This window comes from Ursus maritimus, unplaced genomic scaffold (assembly GCF_017311325.1).
Source record: "Ursus maritimus isolate PB19 unplaced genomic scaffold, ASM1731132v1 scaffold_25, whole genome shotgun sequence".
NCBI classification, from domain to species: domain Eukaryota; kingdom Metazoa; phylum Chordata; class Mammalia; order Carnivora; family Ursidae; genus Ursus; species Ursus maritimus.
The window spans coordinates 8,413,245-8,433,485 of NW_024425008.1; the positions used below are offsets into that span (position 1 = coordinate 8,413,245).

General features: G+C 54.0%; 1 protein-coding gene across 1 annotated transcript in view; it reads left to right on the top strand.

The window, feature by feature from the left end:
- The window catches only part of SYNE3 (spectrin repeat containing nuclear envelope family member 3), an 82,005-nt gene extending 61,820 nt beyond the window's left edge, over positions 1–20,185 (top strand). The window contains exons 11-18 of the mRNA XM_040641477.1: positions 724–858; positions 3,599–3,760; positions 3,901–4,073; positions 4,442–4,571; positions 6,161–6,319; positions 9,179–9,328; positions 10,335–10,373; positions 17,587–20,185. Coding sequence (XP_040497411.1) covers positions 724–858; positions 3,599–3,760; positions 3,901–4,073; positions 4,442–4,571; positions 6,161–6,319; positions 9,179–9,328; positions 10,335–10,373; positions 17,587–17,799 — 1,161 coding nt within the window. The 3' untranslated portion in view covers positions 17,800–20,185. The remainder of the gene's footprint in view (positions 1–723; positions 859–3,598; positions 3,761–3,900; positions 4,074–4,441; positions 4,572–6,160; positions 6,320–9,178; positions 9,329–10,334; positions 10,374–17,586) is intronic.
- The last annotated feature ends 56 nt before the right edge of the window (positions 20,186–20,241 follow it).

Sequence of the window (20,241 nt, forward strand, 5' to 3'; positions counted from 1 at the left end):
CCCCCCCCAGCCCCTCACCTGAGCTCTGACCTTTCGTCTGAATCTCTGCTGATTTATCTGGTGGTTTCTGGCCTCTGCAGGACCTTTAGTACCTCCAAACTGCTGATTCTAAGCCCAACAAAATGACGTTTACTCTGTGACTCCAAAGTCTAACGCGGGTATTCATTTTTCTTTAAACTGCTTTGCTAAGTGTTCCTAACGAGTACAGAGGCTTTCAGTTAAATAATCGGACGTTGAAAGTGAGAATAAATGTTTTAAAACACATGCAGACAGCACACAGGCTGACTGTCGATAATTATCGGCTTGATAAGGAGCTTGCAGGATTTTCAATGCACGTGATACAATTAAAACTCAAGTATACATCGAGAGGGTTCTTAGGAAGACATTAAAAAATGGTGCATTTGGAGGCTTTGAAACTCAAGTTGGGGTGTGATTCTTCACAAGGAGAGGTGGTCATCAAGTAAGAATTCAGATGGGAGTTTGCCCCCCAGAGATGGTTTCCAGGCTGGTGTCCCAGAATTTTTTTGTCTCCTTTTAAAGATCTCACCAGCCCTGAGAGGGGGGCCGGTCAGATGGCCATATGGTGTAGCTGCCGGGGTGGGGGAGTCCCATCATGCCGGGACCCTCCCAAGCTCCCCCACTTAGAGGCCCCCTCCCCCCACCCTGATCCACTCCCATGACAAGAGGCAAACAGGACAGCCACACTTGCTGCTTTTCCTGCAGGGGCTGCAGGAAGAAGGGCTGGACCTGGGGGCACAGATAGAGACCATTAGGCCTCTCGTCCAAGGGAACCCCAGCCACCAGCACAAAATGGACCAGCTTTCCACGGACTACCAGGCCCTGCAGAGGTCTCTCGAGGTAAACCGAGTTCCTGGGATCATACACTCCAGGGGTCTTTTCTGCCTTTTCTTCCTTTATTCCTATTTTTCTTTTTCCCTTCCTTTCTTCTCTTCCTCATTCATTCACCAGACGATTATTGAGCGCCTCCTGTATGCCAGGCAGTGTTCTGTGCCCTGAGGATGAAGGCAGCCCAGCCAGACAAAGCCCCTGCTCCCTGGGGGGATGGGGGGTGGGGGGTCATAGTCTAGTGGGTAGATGGACCATGAGTCAGCAAAACAGCAAGTTCAGATACAATTCCAGGTGTGCCAGGAGGCCAAGGAACAGAACAGGCTACTCTGATCCCCACAGCAGCCCCGGGGTGGGGGTGCAGTGGGCGTAGGCCGGAGTAAGGGCCTGTTGAAAGTTGCTCGGCGGCTGCCCAGAGCCGCCTCTGGAGCGCCCTCTAGTGGCCGCCTGGGGCTTCGCGGGGTCCGCATGCTTCCGATGGCCCCCTGAGCCCTGGGAAGGGAATGGGGTGCAGGCGTCGTCAAAACGGGCCTGAGTACAAGTTTCAGTTACTGATTCAGATGGGGGCCCGGGTCTGCCTTTGTCACAAGCGCCCTGGGGATCGTGGAGCTGGCTCTCAGGCAGCTGTGCCTCAAGAAAACTTAGTCTAAGGCAGGCTTCTCCACTCTACCGGACCCCGCCTATTTTAATAACAAACGTTCCCAACGCCCTGTGCCATCCCGAAACTCAGAGAGAGTATAAGTGACCCACACAATTTAAAAATGGCATATGATGCCCTCCTGTAATAGGAAAGAGAAAAGGAAAGTTAGAATAAAATGCTGTCTTTCGCCCCGTAAGCACTGAAGGTGGTCACAGGAGGATGAGCCCCCTCTGGGTGACAGCCCCAAATGCCTCTACTGCATGAGATCCTCTGAAAACGTGAACAACCCCGCCCCCCGCCGTGAGCTTCCAGGAAACACGCCCCACCTGTGGGAGCCCGTTGAGCTCAGTGATGCGTCCGGTTTAGAAGAACTGATCTAACTCCACTTAATACATTAGCGGCCAGGGGTCTCGAGGTGGAGGTGGAGGCGCAGAGGAACAGGAATCACTAACCCTGATGCCTGGGAGCCCGCAGAGCCCAGAGAAACAGCAAACTTCCGCTGTAATGCCTGCATCAAATGATGAGTCCGCTTGATTGTGGTCATTACAAGAAGCGGCATTAACTGAGCGCGATTAGCGGTCCGGGAAGGCCGATCCTCCAGTCACCTCATGCCTCTTCATTTGTCTCCGTACTTCTGCAAAGAAGTAGTGCCCCCCTTTTATTATGGTGGTACTCACGGCTTTTTAAATCTAATACGTCCTAATAAGTCCCTCCCTGACAGCCCAGGCCATCCTCCTGTCTCCCCCTGGGGGGCACCTACCCCACTAAGCAACCTGAGGCTATTGACGGCATCGGGTCTGACGTTGGTGCGCAGGGGACAGGAGGGGCGGTGTGACATAGTGGAGAAACGGAGTCTTAGCTGGCTGTTCAGGCTCTGGTCACTGGTTTGTTGCAGGAAGACAGGATGCACCGTGTCTGTGTCCCCAGCTCTAGGGGGCCTGGCGTCCGGTGGTGTCAGCCAGCGTCTGGAATGCAGGAGGGCAGGGCCGCTGGAGGCCTCAGCCAGGGATCACAGAGAGACCCTGGGGTCTGACTGCTCTGCGGTGGGCTGAGAGGGAGGGCTCAGCGGGCCCCAGGTTGGGTGACCAGGAGGACAGGCGCCCTCCTTTCCTGAAGACAGAGAAGAACAAGGCCCCAGCCTCAGAGAGCCGAGAGTGGTTGATCCAGAGGAGGCCGGGGCGGGGGAAGCAAGACCATTTTCAAAAACTATCGGAGTAGAATCATCTACACAAAAGCAAACATCTAAGTGTGTAGTTTGATGAATTTTGAAAAACTGAACATGTCCACATTACCAGCAGCCAGATCATGACGCAGAATGATAGCGGCTCCCGCAGCCCCCAGAGCCCCTCAGGCCCCCCACAGTCCTGCCCACCACTCCTGGTACCTGAAGGTAACCCCGACTTTCGACTTGGAACACCATGGATTGAGTTTGCCTGATTTTATACGTTATTTTATTAGAATCAGACAGAATGTTTTCTTTTGCGTCTGGCTTCTGGCTGTCCACGGGCTGGCTGTAACTTCATTCATAATGTTGTATTAGATTCTTGCATACACTGTTCGCTCTCGCGGCTATAAAATGCTGCACCGTCTAAAACTACCTCAACCTACGTATCCGTACTTCTGTTGACGGGCACTTGGGTGGTTTCTGGTTTGGGGCTATTACAAGCACCCCATGCAGGCCTTTTGCTGAAGATATGTTTGCATGTCACGTATCCACCCCAGGGTGAAACGGTTGGGTTGTAGGGAGGCCTGTGTTCAGTTTTAGTGGATACTGACCTATAGTTTTCCCAAGTGGAGGATGATTGATACCCACACTGGTGGGGGACAGGCGTCCGTTTGTCCACACGCTCATCCAGACATGGTACCGTCCATAAAAGTTAAGACAGGCTTGGAGATACTTGAAACCAGAGTTGGTCTTTCCAGAATAAATTCCTTGTCCTGGGCAGAAGGGAGGACTCGCCTCTTGTGTTCCTGCTGAGTGGGGAGCCCTGGGAGGGGGCATCTTGCCCCGGGGCAGGTCCGGGGGTCCTGCAGGATGGGATGGCCCAGGGTCCCAGCTGCCGCCAGCGCTCAGAGCGCCCTGGGCCCCCCCTCCCTGGGGCTGTGCCACAGGACCTCACGGACAGGTGTCAGCAGAGCGTGCGGGAACATTGCACCTTCCGCCACGGGCTGCTGGAGCTGAGGCAGTGGGTCACCACGGTCACTCAGAAGCTGGAGTCACTCCAGGAGGATGCAGGCCCATGGGACGCCCGGTCCCGAGAGGTCGAAGTCGAGGTAAGACGGCTTTCCTAGTTTCCTCACTTGCCTCCCACAATGCAGGCTTGGGAGGCCGGAGATCCCACATGGGGGAACAGAGACTCCTGCCCTGAGAGCTCACCGTGGGGGGTGTGTGTGTGCGCGTGTGTGTCCTTTAGAAGCTGCTGGCTGAATTCCCGGAGAAGGAGGCCCAGCTGCCCCTGGTCGAAGCGCACGGCCGGCTGGTGATGCAGAAGTCTTCTCCGGAGGGGGCTGCCGTGGTCCAGGAGGAGCTGGACGAGCTGGTGGCGTCGTGGCAGGCCCTGAGGCGGCTGGAGGAAAGCCTGTTGAGGTGAGGGGGTCCCCTTTCCATGCAGGGGAGAGCTCAGTGGTGTCCTCAGAGCAGGAGGCTGGGGTTCCGCTGGGTGCCTCCGTGTCTCTGCGGTCCGGCCCAAGGGCAGTTCTAGCGGGAGCAGTAGGAGCCGGGAAGCGTCCCAGCTTGGGGGTTCGCCTCCAGCCCCTGCTGGCTTGGGCCTCCCCTGCATCGATGGGTACATGCAGTTTAACGACAGGGTAAGGTGGGTCTCAAGTAGGAAACTGGCAATGCATGTGCCTGGGGAATGTTCTGACAAACCCGAAGGATTGGCTCCTACCGTGTGATGCCCCGGTTCGATTACTTCCCATCGCATCACCGGGTGACTGCGCCGTTTGTCTCCTCAGCCTCATCAGAAACCGGCAGCTGCAGAGGACGGAAGTGGATTCAGGGAAGAAAATGATTTTCACCAACAACATCCCAAAGGCCGGGTTTCTCATCGATCCCACGGATCCGGTTTCCAGGCGTCCCCGTCAGGTGTGGCGGCTTAGTGGGGCTCCCGGGGGAGGCCGGGGCTGGAGTCAGGGATGGGGTGCTCTTCAACAAAGCCCCCTCCCTGCCTGGGGCCACGTGCTCAGCTCAGGACTCAGCCGTGTCCCGTCCTGGGTGAACCTGTCCCTGCTCCTTGTGCCACGGCACAGAGGGACCCGGAGACCCCGGGCCCAGGCCCCGGCAAGGTCAGAGGCGTCCCTGGGGGAGACAGGTCCTCACCCCTCAGAAACCAGATAACCGAACGGACCTACAGGGCTGAGAGCTCCCTGCTGGCCCCGGATTGCAAACTGCAGTCATGCAGGGAGGGTCCCTTTTTTGTGCCATAAGCTGTATTTTGTTCAAGAGAACTAACCTAACGACCTTCCATCGTCCATGCCTTCTCCTGAGGGCTTTGAGAACAAGGAACCGCATTGAAAAGACGTTCCTTCCTCCTTCAGAAACCACACACCAGCTCTCATTCGCCCCTGTATTCTTGTATTGCCCCTTCCCAAATCACCTGCCGAGTGTGGCTGTGCCCGAGGCCTGCGCTCGGGGCCGGGATACGGCTATGGGTGAAGCAGAAGCACTTCTAACCCGCAGGAACCCAGACCCAGTGCAGAGCCTTTCACACCGCAGCGTGCTCTCTGCGGGTAGGAAAATGCAGATCCCGCTTCGGCGGGGCCCAGGACTCTGCATTTCTTGAAGCTCACGCGTGACGCCCCCGCCGCTGGGCCTCGGAGCACATTTTGAGGAGCAAGGAAGTGGGAACCACACGCAGTGAAGGAAGGGCTTCCAGAAAGAGCGGTGGCCTGGGGCAGAGGGGCAGAGGGGCCAGGACCCAGTTCTGGGGCAGCAAAGGCCTCCTGGGAAAAATGAAGTGTCAGGGGAATCCTCGCGGCCGAGGGGGAGTCAAGGAGAGGAGAGGAGGGGTGTGTTCCGTGCAGAGGAGACAGTGTGCAGAGACGCAGAGGGAGACAGCACGAGTGCCTGGGCCAAGACGTGTCTGTGGTTCGGGCTGGGGTGAGGGGAGGGGAAGGTGGTTCACGCTGCGGGGTCAGCAAAGCCGGAATCAGAGGGCCACACTGAGGGCCTCGCTGAATGGACTTGGATTTTTGAGAGCTCCCTCTGGCCACAGAGTTCAGAGAGGGACAGGTGTGGTGCAAGGGTGACCACTGTGATAGCCATCCTGGTAAGGAATGGTGGTGGCTGCCGCTAGGAGACCAGCAGGTGACCACGATGACCCATTGTCACAGCTCCAGCTGCTTGGGGCTGAAAGTGCAGTGACCCTGTGCGCTCTGTTGGCACCCGCCCACAAGGTCCTGCGGCACAGCCCCGGGGGCCCAGGGCACCCTGAGCACCGGCCGAGGCAGACTCCCTGGGCCACCCCAACCCCGCAGGACCCGGACCTGAATCACAATTAAACTCCTAACGTGGCCACACTGAGTGGAGAGACATGCCCCCGCCCGCCCAGGCCTCTCTCCTCACCTTTAGGCATCCCCATCCTCACCCTCTGCCTCAGAGGAAGCCCCAGGATGCGGGCCCCGTAAGCTGTGTCCCCTCTGATGATGCATTGGTCGTGCTGTGCGTTCCCACAGGCACATCGGCTCCAGGAAGAAGGCAGCCATGAAGGCTTCTCCCAGCTCCTGAGGGACTTCGAGCAGTGGTTGGAGGTGGAAAATGCCAAGCTGGTTAGAATCATCGCGATGAGAACAGCCACCGCCAAGGATCTGAAGACCAGGGAAACGAAGCTGCAGGTTTGTTCCCATGGAAAGGCCCTCCTTGCACAGGATTTGCCCTGTAGACATGTCTGCCACCAGGGAGTCCTTTAAAAAAATGAAAGAAAGAAAGAGAAAGAGAGAAAGCAAGCAAGCAAGCACAGGCATGGTTTGTGAGCCATTTTTACTTGTGTATAAATAACAGTTCTTAAACTTCTCTGGTTCACATATTTTAGAAGAACCATTCATTCATACAGCCTACGTCTGTGTGCCCCAACTTGGAAATATCACTACTGATCAGGACTCGGTATCAGTCAGCTCTGGCTGTGTAACAAACCATCCCAAGTCTGTGGCTTTAGCAGCACGTGTTTATTTAACTCGTGATTCGGAAGGTTGGCAATCCAGGCTAAGCCCATCTGGGCAACGCTTCTGGCCTCGGTGGGGCTCCCTGATTTGCTGTCGGTTATAGGTCGGCTGGGTGGTTCTACTTCTGGGGGTTGTCAGGCTGCTGGAGATGAGCATGAGAGGGACCGCACATCTCTCCTCCTCGTGGGGGGCAGCCCAGGCTTCTAGTAGCAGAGGCATTCTCTAACGACAAGCAGGAGCACCCAAGACTTCTAAGGCCTAGAGTAGGAACTAGCAAATTACTTCCCCTGTATTCTGCTGGACAAAGAAAGTCACAAGGCCAAGCCAGATTCATGGGGAGGGAGAGCAAACTCCACCTCTCGATAGGAAGGACTCAAGGTCGTATTGCAAAGGGCATGGATATGGTGGGGAGGGGGCAGGATGGGGGCATCATGGCCATTTTTGCAATCCTTCTACCACCAATCTTCTTTATCCTCCACTCCCACATCTAGATTGTCCCCCAGCCCTCCTGGATTCTACCTCCTGGGTGTTTTTGCTCTGTGCCCTCTTGGTACCACAATGTTAACCTAGGTACTTCCCATTTCTGACCTTGATTATGGCTCCCAATTGGCCGCCTTCCTTCCTGTTGGGATCCCATCCAGGTCACAGCTCAGTTCTGCAGCCAGAGTGACCTTTAGCATCATAAATCTGACTTTGTTCTTCCCTTGACGAGAACCTTTCAGTATAGAGTCCAACCCTGCCCCCACCCTAGCATATCACACAAGGTCATTCTCAGCCAGGCCCCAGCCTACCTCTCTTTTTCCTTATTTCTCTGCAGTTTTACTATGATATGTTAGGGTTTGGATTTCTTTTCATTTTTCTTGCTTGGGATTCATCTGGATTCTGGAATCTGTGGTCTAGAGTCTTTCTGGAAAATTCTCTGATACTATCTCTTAACATACTGCCTCTGCCTCGTTCCCCTTTCCCTCTGCTTCTGTGATGCTGCTGAAACATGGTATTCCTCCTCACTGCGGACTCTATGTCTCCTACCTTCTCTTGTGACTTGTTCATCCTCCGGTCTCTTCCTGTTGCATTCTGGAGAGTTTTTCTACCCTACCTCCAGTTTACTAATTCTCTCTTTAGCTGCGCCTCATTCACTAATACACATGTTTGTTACGCCTTTAACTTTTGATACTGTATTCCCCAGTTCTAGAATTTCTACTGGGTTCTCTTGAAATACCACTCTGTCAGTTTTCGTAGTCTCCAGATCCCTGCTGAACTTTTTAAGCCTGGTTTTTAATTCTTCGAGCACAGTAAAGAGACCTATTTTACCGAGTGTGTCTAGTAATTCTAATACCTTAAGTCATTTTAGGAGTGTTTTCTGCGTGTTGTTTCTGCCTGTTCTTCTTGTCGGTGTCTTGCATGTATGGGGCTCCTTTGATTATGTGCTGGCCATTGCACTGGACGGAAGAGGTATAGGGGTCATTTGAGATTGAGGATCGTCTCTCCTCCAGAGGATTTTGTTTGTGGCTTCCAGGCAAGGAGGGCTTTATTGTTCTGCAACCAGTGACTCCAGGTTCAATGTTGGAGGCTCCCTGAGCCCCTGGTGACTTGGAGTGGACGTCAGTCCACACAGGGTGTGAGTTTACTTCTAATTCACCGTTAGGCGTCTCAGCCACAGGGGGAGCGGGTTCTGAGAGTCTCCACCCTACAGAGCCCAGACCTTGACTTTCGTCTCCATAGCCCCGTGATGCTGCCAGAAGCATGATCTGTTTCACAACTGTCTCTTCCAGATTTGGCAAGTGTCCTGCAGGCAAAAGCAGGCCCGAACACTGGGCTTACTTCTCTGGGCTTCATCATTTCCCAGGTTTTAGCCTGATGTGTCTCACTCTCTTGTTAACTCATTGATACTTTTTAAGTGTTTTTCATACTTTGTGCTTGGCGAGAGGTTTGGTCCAATCACTTAGGGGACTATGAGCAGGAAGTCCTTCCCGCAGACCTACCTCACATTCGGCCACGACTCTTCTTGCCACCACGGTCCAGCTCCAGCCGTATCAGAGACGACTTGCAGTCGCCCCAGGTTAAGCCTCCTTACTCTTGTACAGCTCACATTCTAGTGGGTTCTGAGAAGCTAAGAAAATTGCCTGTATCACACTACGAGTAGGTTGGGGTGAAAGCAAGGCTACAAAGCCAGAATTTAAACCCATGTGCTCCAATTTAGAGCCCCATTCCTACCCCCACATCACTACGGCTCAGGAGTCCTGAGGATGAAAGGTGCCATCCTGGGCTGACACGGTACTGTGTTTTGATAGAAAAATCTGCCCAATCCCAATAGCACATGTCCAGGCTTAACCATGCCAACAGAAAAGCATGTTCAACAGTGGTAGCTTTTTATGATGCTGGCAACTCTTATGTCATGCCCTCCAGAGGACTCAGTTCTAGAACGTCAGAGATGGAGGTGACTGTGGAGGTTGTTCTGTATTGTTCCAGAAGCGACTGCCCAACCTTGGCTTGAATTTGCACCATGGGATTCTCACTGCCTTTCCCCCACAGGAGCTGGAGGCTCGGGTGCCAGAAGGTCAGCATCTCTTCGAGAACCTCCTCCATCTCGGGCCGGCAAGGGGGACGTCCAGCGAGCTGGAGGACGTGCGTTACCAGTGGATGCTGTACAAGTCCAAGCTCAAGGACTCTGGCTACCTGCTGGTAGGGGCTTAGGAAGCGCGGGTCCCAGGCGCTGGGGGATGGGGCTCCGGCTGAGCCCAGGCTTACGTGGGGAGACGGAGCTGGGGCCACACCCACTCTGCCCGGTGCCTCCACACTCCAGCCTAAGGTGGCCACTCCGAGACAGGGTCCTAGTGCTTGGCTTGCAAGATGTCACGTGGCTGTCCTGCCACCCCGTGTGGCTGGCGCTCCAGGAATGACGGCAGGAGCCGTCCGGTTAATATTTGAGGAGCGCTTTGCTGCCTGCCGAGCTGAAACCTTCTGGACCCCATTCAGTCCTGTCTCCAGTCTCCAGACGGGGGCTGAGACGCTGAGGATTGGAACTCCCGGGGCCGTGGAGCTAGGAAGCAGCAGAGCCAGAATTCAGAACGCCCCGCTGGGGAAGGCGTGTTAGACGGGAGTGCAGCCCTGGGGCCCGGGGCCCTGGGATCTGGCCCTCCTCCTCCACTAATTTGCTTTGGGATGTGGGACAAGCATGTTCCCCGTTTGCATCCCATGTCCCCTTGCACAAAACAATAGTAGTAGTCATGAGAGCCTTTATGAAATGCGATGTACTCGTAACAACCTTATAAAGGATGTTATTTCCTGAGAAGTGATGGGGAAACTGAGGCATGAGTGTTAGCCCGAGATGGGGGGGCGTCGAGATGGCCTCCAAGGGTGCTTTGGGCCCTTAGACCCCAGATGCCAAGCTTTGGCGCCCCAGCTCTGCGGTCCCTGCAGGAGCCATGTTGGCCACTAGGTGTCAGCGCAGCCCCGGCCGGGTGCCACCGGCCCAGGCCTTCCCAGACGGAATCCCACCTGGACCTGAAGTGCGTTAAAAAGCTCATTAAATCGAATCACCTGCTGGTTCAGCCTATCCAGATGACCAGAAGTTTTAAAGAAACACTCCCCTGACAGAATGAATATTCCATTACAGGCTCTGTTGGGATTTGAGTTTCACTCACTTAACGTCTTTTTCCCCTTTTCCTCTCCTTCCCGAAAATAACAGACACAGAGTTCTCCAGGGGAGCCGACTGGATTCCAAAAGGTACGGTGTCTGCCATCTGCTACACACGCTAGAGGGCAGGGCGTCTGGAGGCTGGTAGGCCTGGGATGCTGAAGCCAGACTCCTGGGTTTTCTGGAAGGTTCCTCGAGGTCGGAGGCACATTTTATGGGGAATGAGCTCTGGGCTGCCCTGTGCTGGGCCCCCAGCGCTCTCGGGAAGCCCCAGGAAGGTGCAGAATGTACTCAGCTGTGATATACCCATGATAGCGGAGGGACCCTGGAGTTTTTCATGCGAAACCAGGACATGGTGGGGAATGGACAAGGACACTATTGATAGTTGTGTGGGGACAGCAGGTGCACACCAGGACTGTGCCAGGAAACCCGCACCATTCCAGGCACACTGGATCGTGTGGCCCCCTGAGTGGTGGATGGGCATCCGGGGCTCAGCGGGGGACAGAAGAGGAAGGGGGAGTTGTGCCTTTCCTGTTCTACCAGCAGGTGTTTCCATTAGGGCCTACTGAGAAGTGCTCAGAGCCAAAGCCGTCACAGTAACAGCAGTAATAACCCTAATGAGTAATAATTACTATTACTCTAGATGCTAGGTAGTGACCATCCACTGTGTGCCAGGAGTCGTGCTAAATCATGGCCAGGGCATCTCATTTAACTGCCCCATCAACACTCAAGAGGCATTTTCCCTCCGCTTAAGCATAAGGAAACTGAGCGATGACGGGATTGGAATGACTCGTTCAGCCCAGGCTTCTAGGTGGTCTCTGGCCTCTGGCTCCAAAGCCCACATCTTGACTTTCCACACTGTGCCTTGGAGGCGGCATCCCGGGGGTCTGCTGGGTATCCCTGCTTCAGGGAAAACCCAATGTAAATTGATGTCACCTTTTCCAAGGGAACACACTTGTTTCCCTGCCAAGCATGGCCTGTAACAGAGGGAGCCTTCAGCATGCTCTGCTCCAGGGAGCTCTGGGTTCCTCAAGATCCCTAATGCCTTGGAATCTGTTTCCAGGTGCTTTGCACACCAGGATTTCTTTTTTCTTGGTCTCCAGCTGGGGTGCACAGCTCACATCTGCAGGGGAGTGGGTGTCCCCTGGACTCAGTGGGGCCGTCACAAGACCCCTTCTGTGCTTTGGGCCCCGTGTCAACTGGCTTCGTGGCTTTGGGCGAGTGGCTTTGCCCTGTTGAGCCTTACTTTCCCCATCTGTAAAATGGCATTTATCAATGCAGATTTTATTTCCTACATGAGCAGATGTGGAAGATCGTCTGAACGGTTGTTCATAGAATTGTTCAGAGAGACTAGAGGCCTGGCTTTCCCCCCAATTTAGAATAGCAGGGAACCTCCTCAAGAAATGGGGGAGAGCATCAGGAAGGATGGGGTGGCTCCCACAGTCTAGCCTGGTGGCTTCTGGTAGGCTCTACATTTTAGACCCCTCACTGGGGAGCCCCCATCTGATCTGGAACTCCAGGTGGAATCCATGGGAGCCACGTCTGGGTCCCCAGATGCTTTGCACACAGTAAGTGCTCACTGAATGTTTCTGAGGAGGGGGACACGTGGCTGGGGGCACCAGGCCTCCCGAGCGGGCTCAGTTCAGCCTGTGTTTGGCTGAATGTGGAATATCCACAGCCCTGTGTTCATTTGCTGTCTCTCATTCATTCATTCATTCATTCATTCATTCATTCCACAAGGGTTTACTGAGCACCGACTTTGTGCCAAGCACTGATTTGGGCACTTGGGATCCATCGTCGAGCGCAGAAGCAGAGACCCGCCCCGGTGGACTTTGCATCCCGGCTGGGTGGAGGGTGCCTGGGTGGAAGGGCTCCCACGTCTAGCTGGTGATGCTCCGTGCAGTGACGTGTCTCTGGGGCGGGGGCTCTAAAGGGCAGCAGCGGACTGGGGTCTTCATAGCCGCAGGTGTTGTCTTATCCGTGGCCGGCAGAGGTCGGGCACGGTGCTGGAGAGTCTGCAGGACAGGCAGGCTCTCCATGGCTAAAAAACGTGCTTATTCGGGCTCTGTGTAAAATCACTGGGTGTGTGACAATTCGAGTTCGGTGCTGGCTGCTGGCTTTTGTGAAGCCCGCTGCGAAGATGTAAGCAGCCCGCAAGCCATCCTGGGCTCACTTGTGTGGGCGCGTAAGCACAGATGTCTGGATCCCACCCTGTGTGTTTGATACACTGAGGCTGAGACGGCCCAAGAATCTGCATTTGCAGCGGGTTCCCAAGTGATGCTGATGCTGCTGGTCTGGGACCGCACTTTGAGAACCACGCGCTGTGCCCTGGGTCTGGATCTAGGATCCACCGTTCACATGGGTGCCTGTTGCCGAGTCCCTCAGCCACAGTTTTCCAGGGCACAGAATGAGGGTGCCCTGAGCTAAGGGTAGGTGGAGTTCTTGTAACAGCCCGCACACAGAAGGGTCTTAATTGCCATGTAAATGAGGCCCCTGAAGGCTTCTGTGGACACTGGCCCTGCTTAGCTTTCTGAGACCAAAGCGAGCCGGGACACTCCTGGGGCCGGGGGATTCCTCCCTTTCATTTGGTTCTTGTATCGGTTTTTTTTTTGCCGGTCGGTGTGTGCGCATGCGTGCACCTTTGCACAAACACACGCACGCACACACACTCACACAGGCCTGACAGGCAGAAAATAGACTCTGTCTTCGGGCCTTGTCATCTTGCCAACTTAAAAACATTTCGTATGTGATTTTTTGTCCAAAAGGAAGAAAAAAAACCTGCCCGAAGCTAATTATTTATGAGCAGTTGGTTCTCCACACTTGTTTTTTTTCTCTCCGTGCACCGAGTCATCGAAAGCTCCAACGACGTCAATGGCTTCAGCCGCTTGTTTGTATAAACACAATAATTAAGATTTATTAAGTTTGCAGCTGCCTACACACTTGCCGGCTCAGTGCCCCCGGATCCGCGTGCCTGCGGCATTCAGACACATGGAATGTAATTGCTTTTTAAATTGCAACTGGGCCGGGCGTCGACCGAATTTCTGCACCGGCCCGGGGAAGTGGTGTATAGTCCTTCTTGAGACAGACTTTTCGTTGAAGAACAGATTTGCAAGGGCGTCTGGTTTGCCTGGGTCAACCCCAGTTCTGGGTCCGTCCCAGGTTTGCGGGAGTGGAGAGCAGACGCCTCCTGGGCACGTCGTGGCCTCTGGGGGTGGAACCCCAGGTGGTGAATGACCTACAGTTGCATTTTATTGACTTGATCATATATCATTGGTCTTAACACTCGTGATTTTTCACATTTCTGGAATTTGGGCGACTTACTACTATCTACTCCTTTCAGCGAGGATTTGGGCTTGCTTCCCTCCACCGCCCAGGGTGCTCTCCACCTGAGATTCCTCTAAATGGAAAATCTTTGCTTGCAGGTGGTGTTCTGTTCTGTTTTCCTCCGGCCCACACTGATTGTGTAAACTCACACACCCCGTCTCCGGGAGCTCCGGCCTATGGTTCACATTCGCAGGGAAGAGGAATTCCTCTCGCTTCACCCAGTGCCAAGATAATACCTCATATTTCCTGGCTTCCCCTCTCCGGGAGGTGGGATTACTCGTTTCCCCTCGGTTGTGTCCTTTCTGAGTGGTCTGTAGAATAATGACCCATCTCACAGTCAGCATCCTAGATCAGATGAAATACTCAGATACCAAATCTATGGGAGCCTCCGTGAGTTCTCCGTGTGAGATGATAACTTCCTCTCGTGAGAACTATGATTTTTTAAAAATCTCTACTGTGTGCTAGGCACTACGCTGGACACTCACGTGCCTGCCCTTTGCCGCTCACAACCCCCTTCTCCTTTTTAGTGGAAGGAGCATGGCCTCTTGGCCCCTTCTCCATACGTGACAACGGGCCCCACTGGGATGGGACAGAGGAGATGTCCCTTGGCTTTGTCCCCCTGTGATTCACTGTGCAACTTTGGGGGCTAAATTTGGCTCTTCCTTGGTCAAAGGGTTGGGCTTGGCTGGGATCCCGCAGTCCCTGACCTTGAAAAGGAGAGAGCCTGGGACAGGCCTCCACCCATGTGCTGTGTTATCCCAGGCCCCTGTCTGTCTGTCCGTCCACTGAACCCAGAAGCGACTGGCTACCGCCAATGTAGGAAAGAGTCTATGCTAACTCTTCAGACATCAAGTTTTTGGAACTTGTCTTTGACTTCAGAAATCCAGACAAGTTCATCTCTATGTGCTGTTTCCTCACTGTCCCGTCACCCAGCCCACCTGCCTTCTGCCCCCCACTCCTCGGAAATTCACCCCAGCGAGGTTACAATAGCTCCTGCTTCACGAAGCCCAGCGAGCTTGTCTCTGGCCTCACGAACCTGGCCTCAAGGCAGTCTGGGCTGGTGACCACGCTCCCCACCCACAGCTGCTCGGCCGGCTCTTCTCATGCTCAGTCATAGGAGCCTCTGCCTTTGTTTTATTTTTTCCAGTTAACACAATCAGTGCAGATAAAACTCGGTGTGGATGAAATGCCATTACTTAATGCAGAGTCCATATTCAAAGTTTTAAAGCTGTCTTGGTAGCCTTTTAAAAAATTAAGAGACATTTTTGGGGGAGCAGTTTTAGGGTTATAGAAAAACCGAGCAGATCATACAGAGGGGTCCAGCTAGCCCCTCTCCTCCACCCCTTTCCCACCTTTCCCTTATTATTAACACCTTGCATTGGTACAGTCTATCGGTTACAATCGGTGAACCGGTATCGACACATCGCTATTAACTGAAGTGCGTAGTCTGCACCCGGGTTCGCTGTTTGTGATGTGTATTCTGTGGGTTTTGACAAATGTGTAATAGCACATACCCACCATCCTCGTGCCATGCGGAGCAGCTCCACTGCCCTAAAAATCCCCGACTGTCACCTGCTCAGCCCTCCCCCACCCAGCCCCTGCCATCCATGGATTGTTCTACTGACTCCATAGTTTTGTCTTTTCCAGAACATCCTAGAGTTGGAATCAGACAGTATGGAGCCTTCTCAGATTGGTTTCTTTCACCTGATAATACACATTTAAGGTTCCCGCCTGGTTTTTTGGTTGCTTGGTAGCTCATTTCTTTTTGTCACAGAGTCAAATTCTGTCATATTAAAGACCCACTTCTGGTCTTTTTTGTAGACCTCTTTCCTCCATGCGGGATCCAGTCCAGGGTCACTCACTGCATCCAGTTGGTACACCTCTTTGGTTTCCTCTAGGCTTGAGCTAGTCTTCCGTTTTTCTTGAACTTGACCTTGAGTCTAGGTCAGAGGTTTTATAGGATGTTCCTCAAGGCACATTTCCCAGGTATTTTCCTTGCGATTGCAATCGGACTGTGCATTTCTGGCTGTAACATCGCAGAAGGAAAGCTGTGTTCTTAGTGCATCTTACTGGGAGCTATGGCCCCAACATTGCTGATACTAACTCTGACCATGTGATTAAGGGGGTGCCTGCCAGGTTTCTCCCCTATACGGTGATATCCTTTCTTTTGTAATTAGTAAGTCATCCGTGGGGCTGCTTAGAGACACTGAAAGTATAGTGCATCTTTCTTCAGTGGTTGTATCTGCGGGGTTTTCTAGGCAGACCCTTCTGCTGCCGTGGGTTTGTTCCCTGACTCTGGGCCTCCCACTCTCTCGGGTCCATCTCTCCAGTCCAGATCTCCCTTCTGGCTTCAGTCCCAAAGGCCCAACCACCTGCTGTATATCTACTTGGGAGTCCCACAGACCCTTGGACTCAGCATGTCCAGAGCTAGCCTCATTGTATTCCCTGCACCCAACCAAACCCCGGTTCATCATAATCATCACATTATCATCACCATCATCACTATCACTGCCATCACCACCTTATCATCACCATCATCACTATCACTGCCATCACCACCTTATCATCACCATCATCACCACGCTATCACCATCACCACCATTATCATCTCCACCATCATCACCACCACCATCATCTTCATCATCATCCTCACCATCATCACCATATCATCACCACCACCATCATCATCATGCCATCACCATCATTACCACCACCATCATCACCATACCATCACCACCACCATCATCATGCCATCACCATCATTACCCTCACCATCACCACCACCATCATCATCATGCCATCACCATCATTACCACCACCATCATCATCATGCCATCACCATCATTACCACCACCATCATCACCATACCATCACCACCACCATCATCACCACCACCATCATTACCGTCACCATCACCATCACTTGACTGTAGCTTTTGGCGTCCTGGAGGGTGACCCTTTGGTTCTTCAGGAAGCCTACAGATATATTCTACAGTAATAGTCCTACTAATAAAACCTTATCTACTTTTAAATTGGTATATAAATATACTTTGAGTCCTCTCCACAACCTGGCAAAGGGGGTAGGTGTTTTATCCCCATCTTGCAGAGAAGGAAATGGCTCAGGGAGGTCATTGACTCTCCCAAGGTCACATAGATACTGTGTGACCCAATCTACACTGGAACCTAGTCAGCCGGGTTCCTAAGACATAGGCCTCTGCCCTGCACCATGCTGTCTTTTGGCCACGGGGCCTCGACTTCCCTGAGTAGCCCGCTCTTGGGCCTGCACTCTTTGGCAGTGAGGACATCCCATGAGGCCACAGCCCAACCAGTCCCTCTAGACTCTGGCCCATTTCATGGATGGTGCAGCAAGGAAGTTCATTAGGCATCTGGACCTGGGTGCCTGGCCTTCAGGTGGTATCGGTGGTGTTGGTGGTGACGGTGGTGATGAAGAGGGTGGAGGAGGAGGAGGAGAAAGTGATGCTGAAGAGCGTGATAATGAACATGGCGGCGATGCCCGTGATTGGGGTGGTGATCCTATTATCGATGCGTACTAATCATGACAGCAGCTTTGAGTGCCTGCTGTGAGCCAGGCTCCGTCTCATTAATCCTTGCGACAACTTGGTCAGGTAGGTACCATTTTTACCCCCATTTATAGATGAGAAATTTGAACCTTAGACAAGTTGAGTGACCCTCTCACGATTTACAACCAGGGCTCTCCGACACCAGGCAACGATTTCCGTCATAGCCGGCAAAGGCTGCGGCTTTGTATTTTCTTCTACCTTTCACACCTTGAATGGTTGGAGAAAACGAGAGATCTTTGCTTCTGGCAAAATTGCCATTAGCCCCACTTCACAGTCGGGTACACTGAGATCCCTAACAGTCAGAGAGTCAGCCCAGAGCCACTGCATGTCCGGCATCCCCCTCGCCTTCCCCTCCAGCTCAGGCCCCCGAGTGCACTCACACCTGCCTTTGTCCTGCAGACGGCGCGGTGGCCAGGGCCGTGGCGAGGACTCTGCTCCCTCTTCCGGAAGGCGTGCCGCGTGGCGCTCCCGCTGCAGCTGCTGCTCCTGCTCTTGCTGCTGCTGCTCTTCCTGCTCCCGGTCGGGGAGGAGCACCGCGGCTGCGCCGTGGCCAACACCTTCGCCCGCTCCTTCAGGCTCATGCTCCGCTACAGCGGCCCGCCGCCCACCTAACCCGCCAGGGACGCAGGTGACGTTCTTCTCGAGCCGCCGCCGGCCCCCGAGCTGCCGAGCTGCCGCGGAGGCTGCAGAGGGAGGCGGGGCTGCCTCGGTATACATACCGTATTAACTGACGGTCCCCAAAGAAACCCACTTTTTATACGGTGTTGTCTTAGTCTATTTATACGAGAGGGGAACTATGTGTGACTAGGGAATGATGGACAGAGTTTTTATATCCTCTCTATGTAGATGCTCCGTCTGTTCTGTTTCATCTGTGACGTCTCTGTGGGGGAGGGGGACTTCCTAGCAGTTTGCGTGTCCAGTGGGAATAGGTGGCATTTTTGCCTTGGTCTGTAGTCCACCCCCCGCTGGAAAGCAGGAGCAAATAACATGTCACTTATGGCCACCACTTGCCCAGAAGCCAAGCCCCAAGCCCACATATCAGTGAGAAGGCCCCTGAGCAGAGCAACCCAGGCCCTCACTCGGCGCCCAGGTACTCCAGCTTTAGGCGCAGTGAGGACAAAGGACAGCCGGTTAGATGCCGTGGGTTGGAAGCAGAGATGATGATTATCGAAGGCGGGCCTGGTGACAGCAGTGACAAGTGACAAGTGATGGAGTGATATCAAGTAAGGAAAAGAAGAGCTCGAATGAGCAGACCCAGCAGTAAAACAGCACACAATGGGGGCTCCGTGGGCGGGGGCGGGAGCACTACCCCCCCCCCACCCCCCAGCCTCAGATAGCACAGAGCCATGGTGGAGGTCCCTGGCCAAGAGGCCAATCCGCAAGCACGCTGAGCTGGGGCTCCACGTGTTCTGTGCAAGGAGAAGGGAAGGAGAGAACCTTCGTCGCTGGGGTCTTCATGCAGAATGACGAATGCACTGTGTGCAGCACCCCCGGGGAAGATGTGTCCCTTCTGTTGCTCTCTGGCTGTTATTTCACGGATCTACAAGTTGAGCCGAAGGGCCAGAAGGGGAGCCGTCAGCACTCCAGGCACCAGGGATCGAGGGTCCAGGACAGAGATCAGAGAAGGACCTTGGAGCTGAGTCTGTCTGCGGGGCTCTGCTGCTTCCTTCCCCGACAAGGGACTTCAGAGAGAGGCGGGTCTTCTGGGCCCAGAGTGTCCCACACTTTTCCTCACAAGGGGCCATGGTCCAGGCCACCCCAAACCCCAAACGAGGCTCCCTCTGGGCAGGACTAGGCTGTTAATCTCCCTGCACCCCCTGGGGAGGAGCCAGGGAACACTGTGGTGGGCCCTGAAGCCAGAAACATGTCCCTTCCTCCCCAGAGAATTCTGGATGGCTCCTAAGTGCATTATAACTGGATCGTGTTTTTCCTAAATCAACACTAAGTGTCCTTCTGGAAAACGCCTAGTGCCCATTCTTTGCAAACTGATTTTGTCTGTTCTCCTCTAGTAGGAGACCAAGAGGGGTCCTGCAGGCCTTCAGGATTGCAACTGACCACGACCCCAAGCCCCGCCCCACAGCGCTCCTGCACACACGGCCCCTCCCCTCTCCGGCGGCCCGGGCAGAACCCAGGCCTCCCTGAACATTCACAGGCAGGAAAATGGCACTGCTCAGAAGAGGTCTTGGTTTGCACTTGAAAAGCACACTGTTCTCCCGGTATCAGGAAACCGAGCCCAAGACCATTCGCCGCGGACCACCGCCGTGGAAAATCAGGGCTGAGCAAGCCAAGGCCTTGGGCGCAGGTGGCCGAGCCCGGGTGCCCACTGGGCCGTGTGGGTCCGGCACTGGAAGGTCAGACTGCGGAGGCTGTGCCTTTGAGCAGCCTCCATTCCCACTCTCCCACAGTCGCGGGCGGGGAGGCTGAGGCCCGGAACGGGGAGCAACTTAGCTATGGCTACACAGCGAGAGGCGGGAAGGCCCCCCCGCCCGCCCCAGGCTCACTGTAGTGTGCCCCCCATGTCAGCAGCTCCACGGAGGAGCAGCGAGGGCGGCTGTGTCCCCTGTGGCCCACATCTGGGAGGGGCACCTGCAGTGTGCAGGTTGGCCAGGGGGAGGATGGGGGGGAGGAACCTGCATATTTTTTTAACTTTGATAAGGAGGCCATAGAGCCTGCTTGTTGGCATAACTTTTTTTTAAAAGAGAATTGATATTTTCATTACTTTCCTATAAATACAGTTGTGAAATAACAGCTCCCTTGCTAGGGCTTTTCAAGTGTAATCTCTTCTGCTTCAAGTGGATGCGGACAGTTACGATTTTTATGACTTTCCAGCTTCCTGAACAACAACCGCAAAGAGCTCTCAAGCGCCATTTGAGAACGGTGCCCCCGTGGGACCGGTGTGTGTTTATTTTTCCTCTTGTCCCCAGAGTGAGAGTCCTGGAAAGAAATGGGAATATCACTGCTCCTCTGTGTGTGTGTGTGTGTGTGTGTGTCTGTGAGAGAGAGAAAGAGAGAAGAAAAGAGGGAGAGAAGAAAGAGGGGAGGAAAAGAAGGAGG